This window comes from Aulonocara stuartgranti (assembly GCF_965226115.1).
Source record: "Aulonocara stuartgranti genome assembly, chromosome: 15".
Taxonomy (NCBI): Eukaryota; Metazoa; Chordata; class Actinopteri; order Cichliformes; family Cichlidae; genus Aulonocara; species Aulonocara stuartgranti.
In genome coordinates, this window is record NC_138951.1 from 33,244,680 (window position 1) to 33,269,202 (window position 24,523).

Here is a 24,523-nt window from a genome sequence, read left to right on the forward strand (position 1 = left end):
CACAGCAATTTATTTCTGCAAGACCCTAAATGGACTGGACTGAAAGAAGTCAGAATTCTAATGCGTTTAATTAATGCTCTGGACAAGAATTTGGATGAATACAAAACCTGCAAAATGCATTGTGAAACGAATGAACTGAGTGAATGGATGATCAACAGTTGAGTGGGGCCTACTCCCACGCTTACCTGTGGTCTTTTCTGAGTACTCAGAAATTGCAAAAGCAAGATGATGACACAAAGTAGATAATCAAGGAAGAATATGGTGTCCAGCTCCTTTTTAGCAATGTCGGACATTTCTTTGTGCTCACTGAGCAGGATATTAGTGATCAGTCACATGATTAACATGGTGTCTTTCATTTCTTCACCCCTCAGATCTCAGCTGGATATTTGCATTGTACCACTATAGTTTTGCACATTTTTTCCCGTGCTTAACATTTATAAAACATCACTTATGTGTATTCTTAAAGCTCGAGATGTCACACATGCGAGAGCAATGTGTGAAAAAATGTTTTTTCTCTGCTATCTCAGCATGCTTGTGCCCTCTAGCCCACTCACACATGTACACACGCCCACATACACATCCACATGCATCCAGCCATGGCTTTTGAAGGTTTTGACGTGGGTGAAGCATCTGTGTCAACTCTTTCCTGTGGGGAGACTTTCCACTTGCTTTTATTTCCATGAGGGTTTTGCGCATGAGTCTTTGTGAACCTGACAGTTGAATTTTTTCTCTTTGTGCACGCATAGAATTTATTGTATCATGTAGCCCGTCCACTTCTGTTCACTCTATCTGTTCTTCTGGGCTTATTTAGTAATACAGAACACAGGCTGGTTCTGGGCAATCACTTTTCCTGACAATCACTGGCATAATTAGTGCATCTGTTCCTTCTCAAAATGTATGTTGGAAAGCTCTGCACATGCTCTAATCCAATCTCTCACAGGCTGCTTTTCTTTTCTGCACTTTTTGGGTGTTTTATTCCATCATCAGTTACTTGCAAGCAGTCTGCAAACTTGTTCCCTTGTTGTTTTTCTCAATTACACAGGAAGAGGTTAAGACAAGCAGATTTTTTGGGTGCGCAGGTGTACCTTGTCATCGTCATAAGATGCAATATTCTTTCTAGATTTAGTGCATATACATATACATGCTCTGTGGCAACTGTTGTGCTTGTTGTGCAGTCGTCAGATTTAAGGATAAAGCTGTGCCTCTGGAAACCAAAGTGGGTCAGAGTCACACCAAAATACTTGGCAATTGCTCAAAACTAGAATTCTGAAATGTTGACAATAAAAGAAAAGATTAGACTTGGGATTAGGTTTGAGACGCAGCAGCTCTGCTTCAGACATTTGAGGCAGTAAGCTGAGTCTATAGATAACCCCAGCGCTGCTATCACATGTGCAGTGTGTTACCATATAAGACAGCAATATGACTCACCCCACTCACTGACCTACTATGTGGGAAGTCATGATTCATGCAAGCTGCATTTAAGCAGGCAGAGTCCAAAAATATTCTAGCATGCCATCACACAAACACATACACAACTGTCACACGCACACACACTTACGCATAGCTCACTTGCTCAGTCATACTCACCTCCCACAAACATTGATAGGCTCAGATTCTGTTGGTAACACACAGTGAGAGACTTGACAAAGTTGTCAGAGCAAAGAGTGGAATAACAAGATGACTGGATGTATGCTGATGCCTTTCTGAGGTAATGCCAACTGGCACCACTTTATTGTTATGAATATTATCTGTTTTTCTGTCTTTGTGTTGAATGAAAAGATGACAGAAGAAGTAAGTAAACTCTTATGCAGGTGTTTGGTTCAGTGAAAGTTGCTGTATTTTGGTGAAATGCAGCCATAACTCTGGATAATATTCTCTGTTGCTTTACACGACTTTGTTCAGCAGATTTTTCGAGACCAATTGTAGTGGAATACAACTATAAATAGCTTCTTGATTCTTATGTGATATAAAACCAAAATGTCACAGAGTATTTGAAGAAGAGTCTAGAATATGGTTAGAAAACATGTGGCTAACACTGTTAACCATCAGTTTAGATGCCTTTATGCAGCAGACAAATGTTTCAAGCTTTCACTCATAATATTTTCTCGATGTCGGTGCACTTTCTATTTAGATGCTGACCTTCTTATCAGATTCTTCTCATTGTCTTTGATGATTTCCATTCAGCTCGGGCTCCACATTATTGGCCTTTTAAAGGTCTGTTTTTTTCAGTGATGTGGCTAAGGTCACTGTCAGGACCTTTCCAAAACTGAGAGATAAGAGTCATGGTGTTAGTGAGGCTGTTTGCAGACTGATGCAGGTTTATGGTCTGTAGTCTATAATCAGTTTCAACAGCAAGAACACTTCAAGAGGACGCAGAGCTTGGGTTGGGATGAAGAGCTGTTGAGGACGTTTAATGGAAGGATACAAAGTAGGTTCATCCTCAGCCCAGAAAATGAAATCAGTAGTCTAGCAGATGTAGTCTAGTTCAGTGACTGAGTCGTTTGGTGCCACGGCGCAAGAGTTGATGATCGGGTGTGAAATTTATGGTTTTCGGGGTATTTATCGTTAACTCGGTTTCCCTGGGTCTTTTCCCGTGTTGTAGTTGTGTGTCTTATTTTGAAAGACATATTTACGTGTTACCATAGCGACCAGAGAGCATTTAGGGCAGAGATGAGGATTTTAATCTCAATGTTGTTGGCACATTTCAGGAGGACACTGCTAATAGAGTTACACAATTACACATTATTATTATTTTTGTAAAATACCACAGTTTTTGTCTTGGTTGTATCAATTCATTTCACAAACAACTTTTTGAAACATCTGAGGTGTGAGGAAGCAGGGCAAAGTGTCTTTCTTTCTGATTACGCTTCCACATACCTCAGCATTTGTATGTATCAGCAGAATGTCTCAGACATGGATGTCTTGCATATATTATCTCAGGATCGATATCAGCAGCCTAGTGACCTTATAAAAAGCCGTTCGCTTTATCAGTACCTCAGGCATGGATGTTTGTGAACTTTCTGTGGTAAGAGTGGAAAGCCCCCAAAAAACAGTTTGGCAAGAATCTCAATTCATAGTCTTAATAGAAGCAATTCACTTCTGGGATGATTTTATGTTGGTGTTCAAATGAAAAATGCAGAGGATGTTCTGTTTAAAATCATCCATCTTTCTTGAAGGTGTGAAGAAAAATTGGATTTGCATTTAAATGCTCAGTTCCTTCCTGTGTTGCAGTTTGCTTGCAAAGCTATCAACCTTGTGATTTAACAGTGTTGGCTGAATACTGAGAGTGCAATTTAAAATGTTTAGACACTACTGTGAGTACATAAGATAGCATGTTTTGTCTGTGACACTAACAGCTCAAAGACGGAATGAGTAATTATAAATTTGTATTTTTTCTTGAACTATTTCTGGAATTTAATGTGTGTGAATGTGTGTGTGAATGGGTGGATGACTGGATCTGTAAAGCGCTTTGGGGTCCTTAGGGACTAGTAAAGCGCTATACAAATACAGGCCATTTACCATTTAATGGCATTCAACGGGTTATGCAACAGGCTTATGAGCCATAGAGGTCAGAGAGTTTTATCAATTCATAGATTAGCCCTACTGAAGTTAGAACATAAGTAACACAGATCATTGTGATCAAGGGAGCATGTTGAATATGTGTTTTAACTACTACACAAATTGCAGCCTTCAAGTCCGAGTTTTTGGATGGACAAGCACATTGTGATGTCACATAGGGGGAAGCTATCTGTTAAAGCCAAAATAAATTGGCCTCATGTGGCTCATATTGGAACTATAGTCTTTACCTAATCGTTCAATCCCAGAGATTTGGAATTTGTATGAAAGAGCACGGAGTTTCCTTTCTGGTGCACTTCTTCTTATCTTATTCTTATTACTCACTTTAAATGTTTATTTCAGGCACTTCCACACAGAAGTCCAGTTGGTCAGATGCGGAGTCTTTTATTTTAGATGATCAATTGCTCTCTCTAACCTCATCATGCGTACTTTTTCATCTATTCATCCATGACCACTTATTTACTTTCATCGCAGGTACACCCTGGACATCGCAGGGCAGACCTGCAACATACTTTGTTGTAGTGAGATCCTAATTAAGCCCCTTTGCTTTCATAAAAAGATTTAAATTGGAGGAAAATCTCAGCATTTCTGTGGGTTGTGAACAGTGAGATTGTGGCTCGATTTTTTTAATACATATAAACACCATCTTTTGGGTCATATCCGATTTGGACCTTGGGACCTACTATGTCAGCCGCTTGGTTATAGAGTTCCATGCCCTGCCTGCTACCATCTTGCACCCTGCTGTTATGTGCTAGATTGTCTCAGTAGCAGCCTCAGTCCAGCTTTGTCCAGTCATTGGTACGATTTTTCAATATCAGCCACTTCATCTATCTTCTGGTCATACATGCCATGCAGGGGCCTGTCCTTCTACGATGGTTCCTCTTCTTGCTTCTATTCATCACCCGGTTTGTGCTGTGTGAAGTATTCACTAAGCACATGATTGGTTGTGGCCATCTTCCTGATGTATTCATTGATCTTTTATGTTTCATTCTGGGTAGTGGTTCTGATACTCACCAGCCCTTGGCAAGGGTCTTGGACTTGAGATGAAACCCACCAGGTGAGGAACTTTCTTGTCTTGATGTCAATGGCTTTTACCGCCCTATTATCCCAGCAAGGTATCTGATGACTGGCAGGGCATAGGTGTTGTTCTTCCCATTCAGCATTGAATGATCAGCAAAATTGATGTATTGTTCACTCCTGGCTTGATGTCATCCATGTAGAGGAGGCAGTATCCATAGCCAGTCATGCTAATGATCTGGCCAAGGGGGTTCAGTAGGAAAAGAGCACTCCTTGATAAATCCTGCACTCGATGGTAACTTGTGCAACTGGCTTGAAGTTGGCCTCTAGGGTTGTTCTCCTTATCCCCATTTAATTCCCAATGAAGGCTCTTAGGGTTCTGTTGAGCTTGTATAGTGCAAAGTATTTCAGGATCCATGTGTGAAGTGTTGAAGTGGTTCAAGTGGTGCGCAGGTTGACCACTCTGGAGCTTGAAAGAGACTAGCCATCGGCCTTGGCCTGAAACTGAGACCCAAACCTAGCTTGTAGTGTTATCCTAGATCCACTCTAACTGCACCTGGTTGGCACTCCATTAATGTGACACCAAAACTAAAACAGATTCTAAAAGCTATATAAAATCTTATATAAAATTTTCCAATGATGATAATAGGACAAAACAGGACAAAAGGTTGGAAACGTTAAACATCTACAGTTTCAGTCAGATAGATCACGTTTGAAATATAATGTGTGTACAGCCTCCCTGCCCTTTACTTCAATTAACTATGATATAGATAGAAATTGAAGTATTTAAAAATCAGATAGATGGATGTGCTCTTCTAAGACAGTGAAACTCTATTGCTATGAGGGTAAAGAGAAGTAAACTGTTTCATTTAAGGAAGTGAAGCCTTTCTTAAAATAATAACAATAATAATCAGCATGTTGTATTCAACGACATTATATGTGGATGAGTGTTGCGAGTTCCAGGAGAACTGAATGCAATTTTAATTTGTACTTTACTCAGTATGACTATCTAATGACATAGTCATACTCTGGATTAGAAGCTTCTACTTACCTCAACATCATCATCACACTTCTTGCTGACATTTGCCACCTTGAACAGTTCCAGGGGCATCCGTCGCTTTGCCTAATTTGATAATTCCAATTAAAACTGTGTTTATCCTCAGTGTGATTACAGTCATCTGTCTCGAGTGCTCCCCACTAATTGTGTACAATGATACAGCTTTCATGTTAGTTTCCCTCTGAGTGTACTGCCTCAGTAGATAATGCTGTTAGACTGTAGTAGCAGCAGTTGAGACTAATCTTATTTATTACAAGACGCCACAGTGTGCAGACTCACATGGATTCAGACACAGTCATGTTGTTTACATCCTTGGTCACAATTTTTTATAAAAAGAAAGAAAACAACAACTCAATGCCTATTAGACATGATCTTCCTACACTAAGCTGTAGGGAAAGCCTTTCTACTATGCCTCCTTTCAGACTTGTAGCAGGTGTTAATGAACATGCCTGTGGGGCTGATTCCATATTCTTGACAATTGTTATGATAACTTTAAAGGTAAATTCCAGAGAGGTTTAATACTATAAAAATTGCCCATGCCTTCCTTGTACAGTTTTGGCACCATTACTGACTGAATTTGACATGTTTTTTATTCAATTCAATTCATTATAGTTTTATTTATATAACACCACATCACAACAACAGTCACCTTTACACAGTCACAATAGTCTTAAGCCTTTTTTGGGAAGATAAAGACTCTACAATCATACAGAGGAAACCTCAACAATCCCATTTTAGCTAGCACTTAGCGACAGTGGGAAAGAAAAACTGCCTTTTAACGGGAAGTAACCACCAGCAGAGCCAAGTTTAGGGAGGTTGCATCTGCTACAACCGTTTGGGGTTGATGGGAGAAGACGGGATAAACTGTGGAGGTGATTAAATGCAGACTGGTGTATAAACACATAGTGAGTTAAGGAACTTAACCTTAACTATGTGCTTTATCAAAAAAGGATAAAGCACATAGAGCTTATGGTTAGGGCACCCTGCCTACTTTCAAGCCTAATGTTGAAAGTAGACAGGGTGTCTATTTCCCAAATTTAAACTGGGAGCTGGTTGCACAGAAGAAGGGCCTCAAAACTCAAGGCTCAGTCTCCCTAAGAACCCTAAGAACTACTTAGAACTACAAGTAAGCCAGCAGTCTGAGAGCAAATGACTGAATTTGGGTGATGTGGTAGAATGAGGTGTTTAATTAAGATAAGATGGGGCCTGTGAGAACGTGTGCGGTTTTAGATAGAAAGAAGGCAACAAATCAGAGATGCTTGATTCCCTTGTATATATAACTAGTGATAACTAGTGATCCTGAACCATGCACTAGTTATGCCTCAATAGGCTTAGGCTTCTCACGATGCAGAGCATTTCTTCTTCACTTACCTCTTTTCACTCTCTGTCTAAATATAGTAGTGGAGCAATTAATAAACTGGCCCTTCCTCCTATAGTTTGCCTTTTGTCCCATCTCTCTCTGCTCTCTCCTCTTTTCCCTTACTCCTAACCAGTTGTAGCAGATTACTGCCCCTCCCTGATCCTGATTCTGCTTTCTCTGGAGCTGCCGTCCTGCTAAAATAGAGATCTTACAATATAAAGTCACCTAGGTGACTGTTGTGTTGTTATGAACTGGCATTATATAATGAAATGTAATTGAAATAGGACTGAATTGAATGTTTTAAAACTAGGACTTAATGGATGATATTTCCCCATCTCCTTCATGGTTTGAGACTCAGCTAAAGAGGAAAGAGGCTAGTTTCACATGAAATGCTGGAGTGCACTGATATCATAGTGTTCTCTGGAACAGTATGTTTTTTATTATAGGAAAAAACATGCATCTGCCACTAGGGCTCAGTCTAATCATAACTTAGTCCGTCTCCTTCCTTCCACCCACACTGCATGTTAGCTAGTCTGCTGAGACACTGAGAGAAAGGGGAACACTTTATAGAGCACATTATAGCACACTGTCACACATTACAATTCCACCTTCTTAAATCCCCCAAACCAAAACCTGTCATGTGATACAATCAAGCTGAAGCTGACTCACACATTCTGCTGTTTTTCCCTTTTCACTTCACTGATTTTCTATGCAAATGTGATTTTTCTCTTCAGGGGCTAAACGTTACTCAACTTAGCTGTGTTTCTCCATAACAATCATGAGACCTACTGAACAGATTACAATTGATGTGTGTGACGGAGGAAAGAATGATGCAGGAAGCCTTAAACAGGCCTTAAAAACCTTTTGGCTGGTAGTATATTAGCAGAATAATCATTTGCTAATGTTAGAGAAGAATGCAGTAATACCAGTAATATTATAAAATAGATGTGACTGACACATTTAAGCTAAGTAGAAGGGAAGAAATCTTTTACATCCATCTGTGCATCTAATCAAACTTCTGCCACAAACTGCTATTTTGTGGTGTGTGTGTGTGTGTGTGTGTGTGTGTGTGTGTGTGTGTGTGTGTGTGTGTGTGTGTGTGTGTGTGTGTGTGTGTGCGCGCAGACACGTGTGTTATGCTGCATCATTGTGTTGTGTTATCATTGCATTTTCCTCCGACTGCAAGTGAATTGAATTCTAGGGTGCAAACATCACGTTCACATGGCCTTGAACCTTGCAGCTACATCTGAAAACATTATTCTTGGAAGACAGATCATGATCCTGCAAAACTAACTGAGAAGTGTTTAGTGAAAGTATCATAACTATATATCATTTGGACCAGACTAGACTGACATACTTCAACAACAAGAACAGCTGTCACATCTTACTGTGTGCTTTGACCACCCCAGTCAAATCATTATTACAACTCAGTCACAACAAAGGCCACAAACAACCTTAATGCAACGATTTCTTGCAAAGGCAGCTCACAGTTTTCACTTCCCTTATTTGTGGTGTATGCTCAGTATGCATTTGTTTGTATCAGATATTTCTAATAGACTTTAAAAAAGTATAGAATAGGTGATTGACAAGTATTTTGTCCTCAGATGTCTTGCACAAAAGACCAGAACCCCAGGCTGTGATTTCTCATTTTCAAACATGGTTTAAAGCAAAATCAGTTTCTTCATAAACCAGAGGTCAAAAACGGGTCATGCAGTTGCTAACTCATTTGTATAATTGCAATACTTCCTCCCTTTTATTTATGTCTTTATTTATGTTGTCAAATTCAACTGCCCAATTTATTGTTGGCTAGTTGGAGAAAGAAGAGGATGAAGATTGTAGTCCCAACTACATATCTGCAGAGGTATGGAGAAGACGGAAGTGAGCGGGGGTTTTGGAACAGATTGTATAGCACACTCTTGGAGAGTGAGAGGATGTTTTAGAAATGGTACTGTGTACTCGTACCAGTTTTCAAGATCCAGGGTGATATGGAGAGTTGTAGTAACTACAAAACAATACATTCATGAGCCATACCATGAAGCTGTGGGAAAGAGTTATGAAGTGAGGTGATGATATAGGCATAGGTATCGCTGTAGCTCAGGAGGTAGAGTAGGTCTCTTCTATGAATGGGTGAATGAGGCATGTTAGTAAAGTAAAGTGCTTTGAGTGCTCTACCAGAGTAGAAGCGTGCTACATTAGAACCAGTCCATTTACCATTTACCTTTATTGGTTTCAGGCCAAGAAAGAGCAAGCGATAGATATGATGGCTGCTTTGAGAATGTTAATGGAGAAAATAAATAAGGTTAGAAGGAGTTGTTTGTGGAATTCCTCTTCCAGAGAGCGTTTTCATTCAAAAAAACTGTAAGTCAATTAGAGTTTTTGTTGGTTTATAGGTTATTTGGTATTTTATGAGTAAGTCATAAAAGTGCTTTCTTGCTAGGTCTAGTAAAATTAGCTACACCTGCCCACACCTTTCCCACTTTCCGTGAGATAACCCAAAGAATGGGAAGATCCAACAGGCTCAGAAAACTGATTTGTGATTGAAGACAAAATCATTGTGAAGGTGCTCATCAGCAGATTTTTAATGTTACAGGATGCTAGTTGTGTTTTCTCCACTAGCGCTTTTTCTCTGCCAGAAAATGTCTTCATATGTAAAACTGTAAGGCACTTAGAGTTTCCTTCTGTGTTTACATGATTATTTGGCCATTTTAACAGTAGGAGTTTGTGTGTTTTCCCATATTTTATACGTATATGTTTTAAAAAAGAAGCAAAAAGTCCACTGAGCACCCTTTTCTGTAAAAACAGCCCTGTGGCACATTATCTGTCAGTCAAAAGCATCTCAGTGTATACAGCGTCCAGCACCATGCATTACTCTTTAATTAGTACAATTCCACACAGAGGCGTAAAGGCATTTCTCTCTGTAATCAGATTTTTTAGACATTTGTCTGATAGCTTTTCACCTTTCCTGCTTTTGTGTGTGTGTGTGAAGGAAGATACCTCTAGGTCTGTCGTCACTGGGGCGAGTGACCAGAATGGAACGTTTGACATGAAAACGTTTCCACAGGGGCACGTGCTGCGTGTGCATGTTCCCAGAGTTCAACTTCTTGTGGTCTGAATAGGAAATTAGGCAGACTTACTGCCATGACAGTCAGGCACAAAACCTCAAAGGCCATGCCCATTTGATGCTATTTACTTTTACACACCTAAGAATGCAACTGCGATAGGATAGGCCAAAAGACCCATTGTGGAAGACTCTGATTCTCTCTAGCTCTCCTATAGAGCTTTCCTAGTAACTGTCTTCCCTTATAACTATTCCCGTAAATCCAAGCGTGGATTACCAACCAGGCTCAGTGGATGACTGTCCTGTCCACTTTGCCTCCAGGTTATCTTTGTGTGAATACATTAGTGGTAGTTTGATTAAAGGCAACTAAAACTGTAAGGGTCAGACAGTCAATCCTGTCTTACTGTGTATCCTTGTGTTATTGCATGAAATCAGGACTTATCTACCCAGTCTGAGCAATGAAGACTGAAAGCACTGGGAAAGAACCAGGATTTTTATTTGAACTGTGTTAAGGTTCACTGATTTGTTTGTTATAGCATTATATACTAATTAAGAACAATATTCTGCTAATGTTTTAATTTATTTTTTCTCTCCAAGGCGTATAAATTAAGGTTTTTTAACAGGAGCACCACCAGTAGTGGTAAATAAGAACACTGGACTGGGGGACAACAGACCTGCCCCAATAATGAGTTAACCAACTTTTTTTACTGGGTCGACTTGACCTGATCATTAGCATTACACTCTCACAAGCGAAAATGTTTGGGGTTCAAACCTCTTGGACAGCAAGGCTTTTCTGTGTGGAGCTCTTCGCTGTGACTGTGTTGGTTTTCCTCCCCCGGTTACTGTATAGAATAAAGCACTGTGTGAATGTGCCTTGTAGTTAAAAGTGTGCAGTCAGTTAAACTAGAAAAGTAGTATTTTGGTGCCAGGTTATTGTGTTAAATAATCTTTAAAAGCTGATAATAAAACTGTCCCCATTTGCCATAGGAGCAGTTTGGTCGTACAAATATTAGATGAATGTCTGTTATTCTACTTTTCTCAAGTTTTCTTGGAGTCCACCTGAAAGATGTACACTTAGTTGTGCAGTGTAATTTAAGTCAGTGTCTTCATAAAAAATAGGTGTGCATGTGGATGTCCACAAGAAGGGTAATTTCAAACACTCATAGACCTCAAAAGTAAATGCATCAAAGTGTACAGTGTGGTTTTGTTTCCTGGTTATTGACTGGATATGATTTTAATGTGACATGACAAGCAGTAATGTAGGGAATACCTGTGAATTTCAGGTGTATATGCATATTTTGTATTGAAACGTGCACAACAACAATCACTGGCTTTTAAATGTTGAACTAGGAGTGAGCACGTGAAACAGCAGTCAGTCATGAGGCTGGCTACAGCAGACCACTGGGGCTGATGTCAGCCCTGCGGTATGTGCCTGCCGGGCTTGGCTGTAAGCTGACCCCCCCTCTATTTTGCTTCTATTTCCAGGGCGTGAGCGGAATGTCCGTGGATGAGAAGTCTGAAGCCCCCATGTATGTGTATGAGTCAACAGTTCATTGTACCAATATCCTCCTCTGCCTCAACGACCAGCGGAAGCAGGATATCCTGTGTGATGTGACTGTCCTGGTGGAAGGCAAGGAATTCCGAGGACATCGGGCTGTGCTGGCTGCATGCAGCGAGTATTTCCTCCAGGCGTTGGTGGGCCAGGCAGAGAATGGCTTGGTTGTTAGCCTTCCTGAAGAGGTAAGTGTATCTATCGTATTGTTTCCCCTGACAGGTTTTGGTTGCAAGGGTGCAAAGGGTGCTGCGTTTTAGACAATGCAACAATAAAAACTCCTTGCTGGTGCAAATACAAAAACAATAGCAATAGCTTTTGCACACTTGCAGACAATCTTTGACTATGCCTTCTATCTACTCCCACCTCAAGCTAAAACACACAGCTCTTAACAACTCATGTGTTTTTATCACGTAAAAATCAACAAGGAAGGTTGCTGGTTTAGCTCAGTGCGTTGAGCAGCTGGCCTGGGTTCAAGTCCCGTCTCTCTGTCTCCCTCTGCTTTCCTGTCATCTCTTCACTGTCTCTGTCAATAAAGCTGATAAAAGACAAAATCTTACATGAGTACTACTGTGATGATTTTCTATGGTTATTATTCAAATATGGCTTATGCCTGCACAATAGATCCAAACAAGGAACAAAATATACAACATGGCTCATTAGGAATACCACTGTGTTTCATAGAGGGAGGGGTCATTTATGGCCAGGTGTGATTCTGTTTTCGTTCAGTAAACCATTCTTTGATCTTGATGATGTTGTAGTGTGTATATAGTGGATAATTATGCTTATCTAGATCACTTAGAGCTGCTTTGGAGTTCCCTCAGAACATGAGGAGGAAGCTGAAAGCTAAATAAATATGCTAAATAAATTCAAACAGGACCCTAGGGTGGGGGCAGGTTATCTACGTGTTTAAAACATATTGTAATATGTCACAGCAGCTATGTAATACATTATATATCATTTTTTTTGTGAACACGAATCTGTCCCAGGACCTCCCCACCCTTCCACATACATACATGGAAAACATCTAAATACTTTCTGTCACTCCGATGAATACATCAGGAGCAATTGCCCAAGGACACTTTGGCATGCAGACTGGAGCACCTAATTGAACCACCTGCCTTCTGAATAGTTGATGACCTTCTCTACCTTCTGAGCCACAGCCACCCCAAAGTAAGACTCAGTATGACATATGGACGTGGCTTGCATCTGGACGTGGCTTGCAAAGTGGCTTGCAGATGTGCAAATGTGCGCTTAAGTAGCACATATTTTGTGAGAGTTGTTACCTATTGAGGAATCAGCTGATGCAGGCTTGCATCAAGATCAGATGAGCTAATCTCATCTTTGTGGCTTGGCTCAGCTGTTGTGCTCAAGAAAAATGCAACTTATTAGGGTCAGGAAACTTAAAGACACTTGAGGTCTGTGACCTTAACGTCTGAATTCAGGTCATTTCAATTGCAACACAAAGTATATGTTTGAAGTATTTGATTATCACAATGCAACATTTGCTATCGCACGTCTAGCACAGCCACGCTACAACAGCTAGCTAATCATACTGTTTCAAGATTTATCAACAAATGCAAACACAACAAGAAAGTTTACTGAACAAAAGCAAAAAACTTTAGGAAAGCAAAAAGAAAAAAAGGACTGAAGAAATATTCACATGGAAACCTGGAAAGTAAAAAAAAGGACACGACTGTATTGATGCAGATAATTACTAAAGGAAGCAAAACAAATGGTCATGCACAAAGAAAGTCACTCCAAAAATAAAACAGGAAGAATTTGACATAGGCAAACATTATTAGACCACAGAGAGAGATTCACATGAGACACAGGGTAAAACACTAGGAAACACAATGAAAATACTTCAAACCTGACTCCATGACAGAAACATGTAAAGAAGCTGCACATGTGGACAAATAGCAAAGTAAGGAATATGGAGATCTCTAGTGCAGTTCCAGGAAAAATTGATATTACTCTTTAAGATGTTGCATCTGGGTTTAAATACAGGAAAAAACAAAGCATTATTTTATGCCATTTAAAGAAGGAAGTTATTATGACAGAGCAGAGGTCTGGGGAAGGTTTCTTTTATGTTTTGAGATAAAATCAGAAGTAGTCACTTGATTTGGATTCATCTTGGTCCCTCTCTCTAGGGGCTTGGCCAGCCCTTCGGGTTTCACAGTGGTACTATCAAATATCCCAGAATTTCACCTGAAATCCATCTGCTTCTGTTTTAATAATTTATTACTTCTCGGCCACATGTACTGATTTTCTCTTCAAGTAATTTGTTTGTTTTGCTTGTTTTTTTTACTGTGTTCTGTTGCTGTAGAACATAGGCAACATAGATATTACTGCGTATTTTTATTTGTTCTCAAAATAACGTCAAAAACATTATTAAACATTCGTTTAGCTTAAATCACTAGAGATTATTAGCTAATTGTAACCTTCTGCTAGGACATCGCTATTTGCCAGCCAAGGAACTGATGTACATTATTATTTTAGTTTGTTAAAAAAAATTCTCTTCCTTTTCTGATCAAATTGGGCTTCAGCATTTGTTTACAGTACAGCTCCAGATCCAGGTGACAGCAAGTCACAATGATGTTACCTATGTCCAGCAGCAGCCTGCATTCAGCTATAAATTGATATGGATCAGTTAATGTCTTTTATTCACTGTAACATTTAACTTTTGGGTGATGCCACAAAAAACGGAGAGAGCAAAAGAAACAGGCGAGAGTGGACACGTAGTCAAAATCACCAGAAATGATAAAGCTTTGGCTTCTGTTTTACCCACAACGATTGTGCAATCCCCGCTTGCGCTTATAATAATTATTGTAAGATTATATTTTTGATATTTTCTAGTTTCTAGTTGAGTGATGAGGATGGAGAAGAAAGGACAGATTATACACGAAATAGAGAAGTCGGGTGGAAAAACAAAAGTTATTTTTCACAAAGTCGTTTTTTATGTATTTCGCAGATGCTTTGTGTGTTTTCCAGTAGCACACTTAAAACATGCCACTGGCCATTCTGAAGAGAACACATTGATATGAATGGGAGCGTTTTACAGGATTGACTGCAAACATGGCTGCCACTACATTGCTGTGATGGACTACAAATCTATTCTTCACTTGTGAAATTAGGGTACACAATGCTCTGTGCTGAGTCTGAGTTTGCATGAATTCAAAAGCGTGTTGTGCATGTTTCTCATCTTGTTGGGTTTGCCGCAAATAGTTAATTAACCTCTTTAAAGACTGCGTCTTTGCCTCGCATTTGATAACTAAAGGCTGCACCCTCGAAAGGCTGGATTAGATTTAAATGTCTGCTTATTCACTCTGAATTATTATTCTTAGACACTTAGGGATGGGTATTGATAAGATTTTCACCATTCCATTTTCGATTCTGTTTAACAATTCGATTCTTTATGGATTCTTTTTTTTTTAAAAAGGAGAGCACTAAGGTCGATTAGCTTAGAACTTTGTTTTATATCTTCTCTTTGAACAAGATAGAAATTTAGGAGCAACATGGCCTTACAAACCCAACAGTGAGATCTTAAGAGATCCACAGCCTACGGCTCTTCAATGGGGTGTCACAGGGTCCCCAGGAAAAAAATTGTTAATTTTAAAACAATAAAATAAATATTCTTCTGTAGCAATAACAAAGTATAACAAATTATTCTGTAGCAATTACACAAGAATATCCAGTAATGTCCCTGCCTACAATTAAACACATTCACTTACTGAAAATCGGGGGCATCTGCTGTGGCAAATGGGTGCAAGCCTTTTACCACAAACTTAGTCTCTGCTTGGTGACATTGATCTATCCTGGCCTGAAAGGAGACGCTACCGGTAGACTGCAGCGAGAACTGCCAGCATCTGAGCCAGACTCATCATGGTCACCTAAATGCACAGTAATGGCAGGTTTTGTAATAAGGCAGATCGCGCTAACATAATATGCACTGTTAGTTGATTATTTACCTGCCGCATTAACGGGAGAGGACGTGCAAACGTTACCGCTGCTGCTGGGTTGAGATTCACGAGTCCAGAGCAGAATTAAAAACACGACATTCATTTAAGGTCATCGCATGTTTTGTGAGCAAATGCTTTTGCATATTCGTAGTGTTTCCTCCCTTAAATGAAGTATCTACTTTGCAAGTATTGCCCTGAGTCGCCATGTTTCCTGCCAGGTAAATGACGCTCCGCAACGTGGTGACTTCATTCGGGTGACTGGAATCGATAAGGGAATCGTTTGCAAAAATGGCAAACAATTCCAAGGAATTGAAACAGTGGGAACCGGTTCTCAACAAGAACCGGGTTTCAATACCCATCCCTGTAGACACTACAATAGGTCATCCAGCTAAATAGGTTTGGTTTTGAAGGTACCATTGTCATGTTGATGACATCTGCAAACAGCCTAAGACATTAATATTAATTACAAGGCACTGCATGCATGACATTATGATTGGAAGCAGAGCCCCCGTAAAAGTTTGAACCTAGAATCACCCCTGCTATAGGATAAAGATTCAGGGAAAGGTGTACAAAGTGCTGATATTGCCAATTATCACCTGGCAGCTGCTGCTGGCACTGATTTTAGAGGCATGTAGCACTTTGAGGTGAGATCAGTGCCACCTTGGGTTCTGTGCTCATCAGGTTCAGCAACACTTCTCACTCTTCCTCACCTCAGATCTCACACTGTCGCTTTAAACAGAGCTACTTCAGAGCTCTTCAGCCAAACACATGATAAAAGCACCTTGCTGATGTATTGGTGTCACACATTCATATTCCTATAGACATGCGGTGCTGTGAAAACTGGGGCGCATCCCACTTGTGCTGCAGCTCCTCACTGGTGCTAGCGTGCATTAATAAAGTAATGCCTGCCAAATGACTTTGTTCCTGCACTTACTGAAAAAGAAAAATGAGCTGTGTTTTTTTTATCTGCTTAACTCAAAGAAAGACTGCAGAGAACAGCTCACATGTGTTCAAATCAGCATCCCTGTAATTAAATGATTGCATGCTTGAATGATGTACCAGCTGCTTTGTGTTTCAGGTGTGACACAGAGTGTAGAAAGTAATATCTTTCAAATGCAGTCTTAAATGTGCCACAAAGAGTGAGTCTCACTGGGAATTTGTTCCTTTTTATTTCATTTGATAACGCATCGTATATTATTCACATTTAATCAACATGGCAGGACAACACATGAATATGAATAATCTTATATATATGAACATTAATTTGTTCTGGAGAATCTATGAATAAGGATATAAACATCAGACAATATTATAGAATAAAGGTGATCCCCTCGCTGTAGGGTTTCAGGTTTTTCTTTTATTTGTCAACTTGTGAACTTGTGTATTTATAGTATTTTTGATATAAGACACACATTTGTAATGTAGAATGGTATACAATAAAAGATCAAAATGTCACTTGTCAGGTTTTTTTTTTTAGTCTTTTCATCTTTTTTTTATTTTAACAGCTTTCTGTGGTTCTTCTTTAATATATCTCTCCAACACTGCAGCCATGATGTTCCTGTAATGTAACATCAGGGGTTTTTTGACGTTACATTACTGTTGTTTTACTTTCAGTGACTGAAATCTGCTGAGGCACCTCTGCCTCTAGTTTAAATGCCACATTTTCTCTGTCGCTGGAGTTGCTAGCTCAACCCTCACTGTCTGTGTCAGCTGTAAGCAGCAGCCTTTAGCTTAGCTGCATATGTTCAACACTTAACTGACACTCAGGTGTATGCAGTCAGGTGTTTCTTCAGCTATTGAAGTCCACCGCCAATGATAGGTGGAGTAGCCAGGTCTCTCATCTATAAATAATGTGACTGTGGGCTTGCATGGGTGACTCTAGTTTATCATAGGGATAAAAAAGCAGAAGCATGGTGGGCCCATAACCCAGAGGTCGATTGATGGAAACCATCCTCTGCTAGAATGGTAGAATCATTTCCTCTGGGATTAATGCAGTATTATAATTCTGGGGGGGAAATAGGTATTATTCAATTGCACATTTCCACCTATAGAGCACTAGAAAACAGGGCAATGGAGCCTATCCCGGCTACCTTTGGACTGTGGGAGGAAGCCGGGGTACCTGGACGGCACATGCAAACTCCCAAAGAACCACTGGCTAAAATCACATTATGCCACTTGAAATTTAATACTTAAACCTAACCAGCAAGTCAAGGTAAAATAAGGGGAGAGTAAAAACAAAACAAGCAGTATACCAAGTACATTACTGGTTCTGTCATTTTTGAGCCATGAATGAAATGAATTAGCAGCGTCTGTTTGCTTATAAATGTAGAAATTATAAATTTGCGTAGTTTAAATTTGACTCTGTCTGTGGCTGAGAGAGTTTTGGACGCATCAAAATTCATAGAATATTTCATCCTCTACTGTAGCCTATGGCAAGATGGCATTATAATTATGCCCCAGTATATGATCAGCTAGAAAATTACATTAATGTTTTGTTGTTACAGTATTTTCCCACCTCTAAGATGACACTTGTTCACCTGGTCCTTAAAAGCAACTTCTTGCAGCAATGCCAATAACTGACTGTCTTGGTATGAAAGCAAAGACAGATGTTTGGTGAAATCAGTGTTGTGTGACTTCTGGAACAGAAAAGCATTATGTTCCACTGTGATTTTGCTTCTTATGAATAAGACTACAAATAGCTCTTCAGTCATCTTTTTCCAAGCTTTACCAAGTAGTTGTTGTTGCCTACAGTTTGTTTGTTTTTTTAAATCACTTACAAGGCAAAATGTCTTGAGGTACTCCATCCACCAACTCAGCTTGATCAAGGACTCCATCTGCAAAATGCATCTGAAGGTGCCTCACACAGTCTGACCCCATACCAAGCACCGGCGCTGAACAATCACATATATAGCTTGTTAGACAGATGGTGGTAGTAAGAGCCCAGAGACAGACCCCTGCCTTCCTTAAAGATGGGGATTAGGAGATGAAGAGGCGGCTTTACGGGAATGAGCTTCAGTGGGAGTAGTGCTCACCCAACCCCCTCGATACAGCAGGGAGCCTCTATTTGGGCCCCGTTGTATTCAAATGCCACCAGAGGCATCAACACCCAGACAAATCAATCTAAGCTCGCCATTGTGCCACAGGTAGCCACTGCAGTATTGCCCTCAACAAGAAGTGTCACCATTCACAAATGTTCATCTTTTCAAACTGCTGCAACATCTCACTCTGTTTAATCTGTGAATCTCTGAGCTTTGGTAAATGGTAAAATGGCCTGTATTTGTATAGCGCTTTACTAGTCCCTAAGGACCCCAATGCGCTTTACACATTCAGTCATCCACCGATTCACACACACATTCACACACTGGTGATGGCAGCCACATTGTAGCCACCTGGGGCGCACTGACAGAGGCGAGGCTGCCGGACACTGGCTGCCCTCTAACCACCACCAGTAGGCAACGGGTGAAGTGTCTTGCCCAAGGACACAACGACCGAGACTGTCCTAGCCAGGGCTCGAACTGGCAACCTTCCCATTACAAGATGAACTGCCAACTCTTGAGCCACGATCGCAATTGGTATTGACATATCATTAAAATGCTGGTAAAAATCAACATGTATTCAACCCAGCTACGATAGCAGCAGGACAATGTGTCAAGTTACAAAAATCAAGAGGTGCACAACCGGCAGAAGTAGTCAATATGCCAACAGCTTTGTCCTTTGTCCTTTGCCAGGCAGTACGGGACAAAGTGCTAGTGGTAGCAAAGAGTGATGACACCTATTGTTCAGGAGAATACTGCCTAACTGCATCGCAACACGCGCAAAGGGACTAAAGCTACACTGGCACTTTGGGCAATTTCTCTGCCAGGACGAGAAAGGATATAGCAAAGACGTATCATTCCTAAGATGCTGTTTTGAGTGTGCCAGGGAGAGTAGAGGAGTATAATCCCCACGTTTATGGTCTTTGTTTTTAACCTCCATAACCAGGCATTCCATCAGTTTGGGCTAAGCAAGTATTCTATAGAAGCATAGTGAATAAACAACATTTGCTGAATGTCATGTTCCTAGCATTTTATTTCGGTTTTCTACATTTTTTTAGAAAACAACACTATAATCACAATCTTGCTGTGTCTTAAACAGTGGAGGTGAGGTCATGTCCTCCCAGTGTCTGGCCTGTACTGTAAGCTGTACTGGCAGCAGATTAGACATACACTATCTGATTTAATCCAGTGTCAGGGGAGGTATACTTCCCCACAGCTCAGCACCAGGAACGTCTGAGCTTCTGTTGCCACTGAGGATGACACTTTCCTTATGCTACCAGTTGTCTCAGAATTACAGAGATGCTGTACTCAGTATCTCTGAGCAGACTATCAGGGGAAGTGGGAAAACAAGACACAGCTGAACTAAATCTCATAATGTGACAAGGGGTAGTGAAACTAAAAGCAAGGTACAAGCATAGTTTTATTGTATTCGTTTATGCTGCAGCTTTGTGCTCCATCTCCATCTCAATTTCCCACTTCTCAGATTTATCTTATGTCATCTCAGCGTACAGTAAAGGGCCTGTTTCATTTCCATTAGGGCTTCTTACTGTTTGTTTGAGCACACAGAGAATAATGCCAGGTTCCTTCAAAAGCTACTGTCACCAATAGAGATGGAGTGTTTTTCTCTTTTGCAGGGGAAACACTCATTGTGATGCTATGCCATGTCCTCATTAACATGCATGACATGCAGGAATTCACTGGAGGACATTTGAATAAATTATAGGAAAGTAAGAGCAAGTGCAGGGTGAGGGCAGAAGGAGAGAGAGCCGGTGTACTATTGTTAGTTTATGAAAGGATATTTGGCAGGTTTCCTAAAGGTGCCATGTGAATTGTCCGTGTGTGTATGATTTGTCACTGCTTGTAATTTTCTGCCCTGTAATGTATGATCTATCCACTTCTGATGCAAAGCAGGGCTGTTACCCTAAAATGGGCCCAGTCTGTTGCACTGATTAATTTGTTTCTTTGTGTTAAGTTGTACACTTACCATGACTTTCAGCTGCTAGCAGCACCAGTGAGAAGGAAGCTCTCTTCCCTCCCCTACTGTTCTCCCTTTAACAGCTAGTTACCAATAGTAACAGTCTCTCTTTATCTCATTTCTTCTGTGCTAGTTCTATATACCTTCAGTATCTATTCCCTCCCTCCATCCATCCTTTGTTGCTCCTTTTACACATTCCTTCATTAAGTGGCTGTGCTGGTTGTAACAGTGGAGTAATCACATATGGTGCAGGGCACACATAAAGATGTGCTCCTGCAGGCAGCAGCTGCTGATACTAGCTGAAAATAGATTCCTAGTTCACTCAGCACTTTTCCTCCAGCAACTTTGCTGTTAATGCAGCAGGCCGGCCACTCAGCCTCACTTAGGCTGCCACTATCACAGCAGATGTGCAGAGTGTAAAGGTGCAGGACACAAGAGGCAGATTGTTCCAACAAAAAACTGGCCTTTTATTTGGCCAAAAGTGAAATCAATCCTGCCACATCCAGAGCAGACAGCAAGCACAAAAGTGGAGGTACACCAACATTTTAACAATACATCTATATAGCACTTTATTTTACTTTTTGAGGTTTGAGTAGGGTTCATGGTTTGTTTTTGTTGCCTTGAAGTTTTTACAAGTGTAATTATCTCACTGCAATGGCAGATAAGTTCTTATCCTACAGAATTGTGACTTTATGATAATAAATCTGTAAAGTAGCCTTATAATGCAGAAATTAACATACTGTCATCAAGATGATTTAAGATGCAACAAGAACGGAAGCAGTGTAAAAGACACACAGTCTGTCATTATTGAAGTTCATTATTGGATAAATACAGAAGTATGTTGTTTATTAATTGTGCTGTGCTTATTAGCAGATAGTCTAGTCAAAGCCCCTCCCTCCACCCCAATCTGTCACAGTTGAACGCACTCACACTTACTCTAGCAGAGGCACACTCACCATCACAGATACAGCATCAGCAGTTTGCTTTTAACAATGACTGATGTCAGTGATTGTGCTCAGAAGTCTGTTGAGCAGGAACCCACTTTAAGGCGCATTGCAGCAGAGGCATCTGGAGACTGGATAAACAGGGATAGCTTCCAGACGCAGTTGCATTGTACCCTGCAGGTACAGGATATATTCTTAAACTAAGGGTATATGCTGACTAATGTGTTCTTGTTTCTTAAAACTATTAAAACTATTACTACATCTACACCAACTGTTTACATTAATCCAGTGTTGAGGACCCTTGAAAGTTCTGTGACAACTCTGGGACTGTGCTGAAGTTTTGATAAGCAGACACCTTTTTTTTGAAAAGGATAAACCATCATCCATTACCTGTCTTAGAAGTCACCAGATAAACTAAAATATTATAGAATTCACACATCTTTTGTATATGTATCTTTCTTTTGATTGTACTTGTGCTTGTTCTCAGTACAGGCTTCCTCAGGTGGATGGAAAATACTCCAGGTGCTGCTTTAATGTGTTACTATACTGACTTTGTGACAGCTGGTCATGTATCTTTAAGAGCTGCAGAGCCGCCAAGTTAAATGATTGGTCCTAATTTTTACCATTGGGGCAGTGTTTTTTTTCTGCAAACTGTGATAATGTGCACATTTAAAAAAAAAAAAAAAACTTTAAAAATAAATTATTGGTGTAACCTAAGTAATGGGTATTCATATTCTAAACACTTATATCTATCGATCATAAACAAGACTATTTGTAATCATGTCACAGCAACAGAGAAACTCAGTTAAACTAATTATGCAAGTCAAACTTGCAAAAGGCAGCTGAAAATTCTGGAGAAGAATGTTGAGCTTTTACAGTGTGAAGTCATTTAGTCGTAAGAGAGACTTGTTTTAATTAAGGAAGAGTGATCCATGAAAGATGAAATGTTATTGTTATAATAGTCAAAATGTAACTTCCATAAAATCCCAAATAAGGATTATCTTTTGGAAACCTGTAATAAACTTTAATTGAAAACATACACTGCATTAATATATTTAGTGATGAAATAAACATTTTACACTGTATTTCATTTCATTACAATCTTTTTTTAAATATAAAATTTAGTTATCAATCGCAAACCAGTAACAAGCAGTGCAGTATCTGGCTGCTCCAGTCTGCATGCTAAAGTATACTTGGGCAAGGTACTGAACCCCGAGTTGCTCCCCAATGGTTTTATCAGAGTATAAATGTAGATAGAAAGCAAATAGGTGTAGAAAAAAGCGCTTGTATAAATTGGTATGAATGGATTAATTGGGCATGTGGTCTGGTTAATGTGGTCTCAAGTAGAGTAGAGAAGTATGAGTATAAGAACCCATACATTTACCATAAACACAATGCAAAAATGACAAATGGCACCAAAATACAACAGGAAGCAAGAAGCAATAATGAAACAGGAGAACGCAGACGCAAAACTAATCTTAGCATAGAGGAATGACGTAGAAGGAAACGTCAGGAACACTGAGTAAATAAAATAAACACACTGAGACTAAATAAACAAAATTGAAAACACGGAGGGAATACACCAACTTGACCATCTAAGCAATAAGCACAGAAAAGAATCAAACATACAATACTAAGTCCAGCAAAACATTTGATTTTTTTATTTAGTATGGTTTCTATATTTTCTACAGGTTTGATTACATTTGATTACAAGTTTGTATAGCCCACTAATAAAAAAAATACATACTTGTGCTGTAATTCATGAGGTAGACTTACCTTTTCCAGTCTATATGCTAAAGTGTCCTTAGTTAAGAACCTGAAACCTAAAATAGTTACTGATTTATCACTGATGTGTGCCAAAGATATCACTAATTTTAATTTAAACTATGTGGATGTGAGCAGTGGAAAATTCTAGAAAACTCTAGGAAGTTCTTAAATTGTAAATATGTTGGTCTGTAGTATAACAAGAAATAATCCAAAGCAAGAGTAAGACTCTCTCTGACATTTGTTCTGCTAGCTCGTACTTGTTGGACTGATAAAAACCCCGATACATGGCAGTTTGTATCTTCTTCATTCCATACAACAAATGAGCTCAAGATATATGTACATGTACATACTACACTGCTCCTACTTGGACTTCTTTCTGCAGAGTAGCTAACTGAGTAATGGACATAATGAACAACTAAAGTTAAATATTTTTGTTTTATGTGTCTTTTTTCTTTTAGTCTGAAATACACTCAGTTGAGTGGCATTATTTGCTGGTAAATTATATTTATTGTATTATATTATCTATCTATCTAGTTTATATTACAAGTACATTGTCAATTTGATATTCTTACAGTTGTTTGAACTACTTTTTATGAACAGCTTTAGTTGCTTTAGGTTCTTAGGTGATGTAAAGTGCTCTGAAAATGTAAAGTGGATCCACTGAAACACTGAAGCTTACTGTCCCACAGCCTGATAAAAGAGACATGGAAATCACCTCGGTTTGTCGCACATCAAAGTGAAATGAATGTGACTGATTAGGAGGGTTAGGTATTGCTGTATTGTTGTTGCCAGGAGTATGAAAGAGGTAAGTAGAATTCAGTAGAACACAGCATTAATATACCACATTTAGTGCACTTTGTGGTTTTGGTAAAGTGCAACAACGTATTTTTATACTGTTATTTTTTTTTTTAAAGAATCATAGAAAATTTGGTTCTTTCAGCTGATTTTAAATCCAAATTCTGAACATGACCGGCTCCGGACAGTTTTAGTTTTTATTTTCTTCTTCATTCATTTGCAGACTATGTGCTGTTTTAGGGTTTGAGAGTAAAGACTAAATATAAAGTTCCAAATTAGTACAAATTTGATGTGAGGTCAGCAAGTACAGTAGTCATTTTTTTGGATCATAACGAACAATAAAATTATTATAAATTTGTTCGCCGCCAACAGAAGAAAAAAGAAAACAAAGAATAAAAATCCATGGGGATCTACCCTTGTAAGAA

At 39.5% G+C, this 24,523-nt stretch overlaps 1 protein-coding gene across 3 annotated transcripts in view; it reads left to right on the forward strand.

Annotated features, from left to right (window-relative positions):
• Positions 1–24,523, forward strand: part of bach2b (BTB and CNC homology 1, basic leucine zipper transcription factor 2b) — a 102,484-nt gene that overhangs the window by 48,035 nt on the left and 29,926 nt on the right. For 2 of the 3 annotated variants that reach the window (XM_082506854.1, XM_082506855.1), the window contains one exon: positions 11,554–11,808. In XM_082506854.1, the coding sequence (XP_082362980.1) occupies positions 11,554–11,808 (255 nt within the window). Of the gene's footprint in view, positions 1–1,627; positions 1,709–11,553; positions 11,809–24,523 lie in introns of those variants that run through there. The other variant, XM_082506856.1, reaches the window with a different exon arrangement.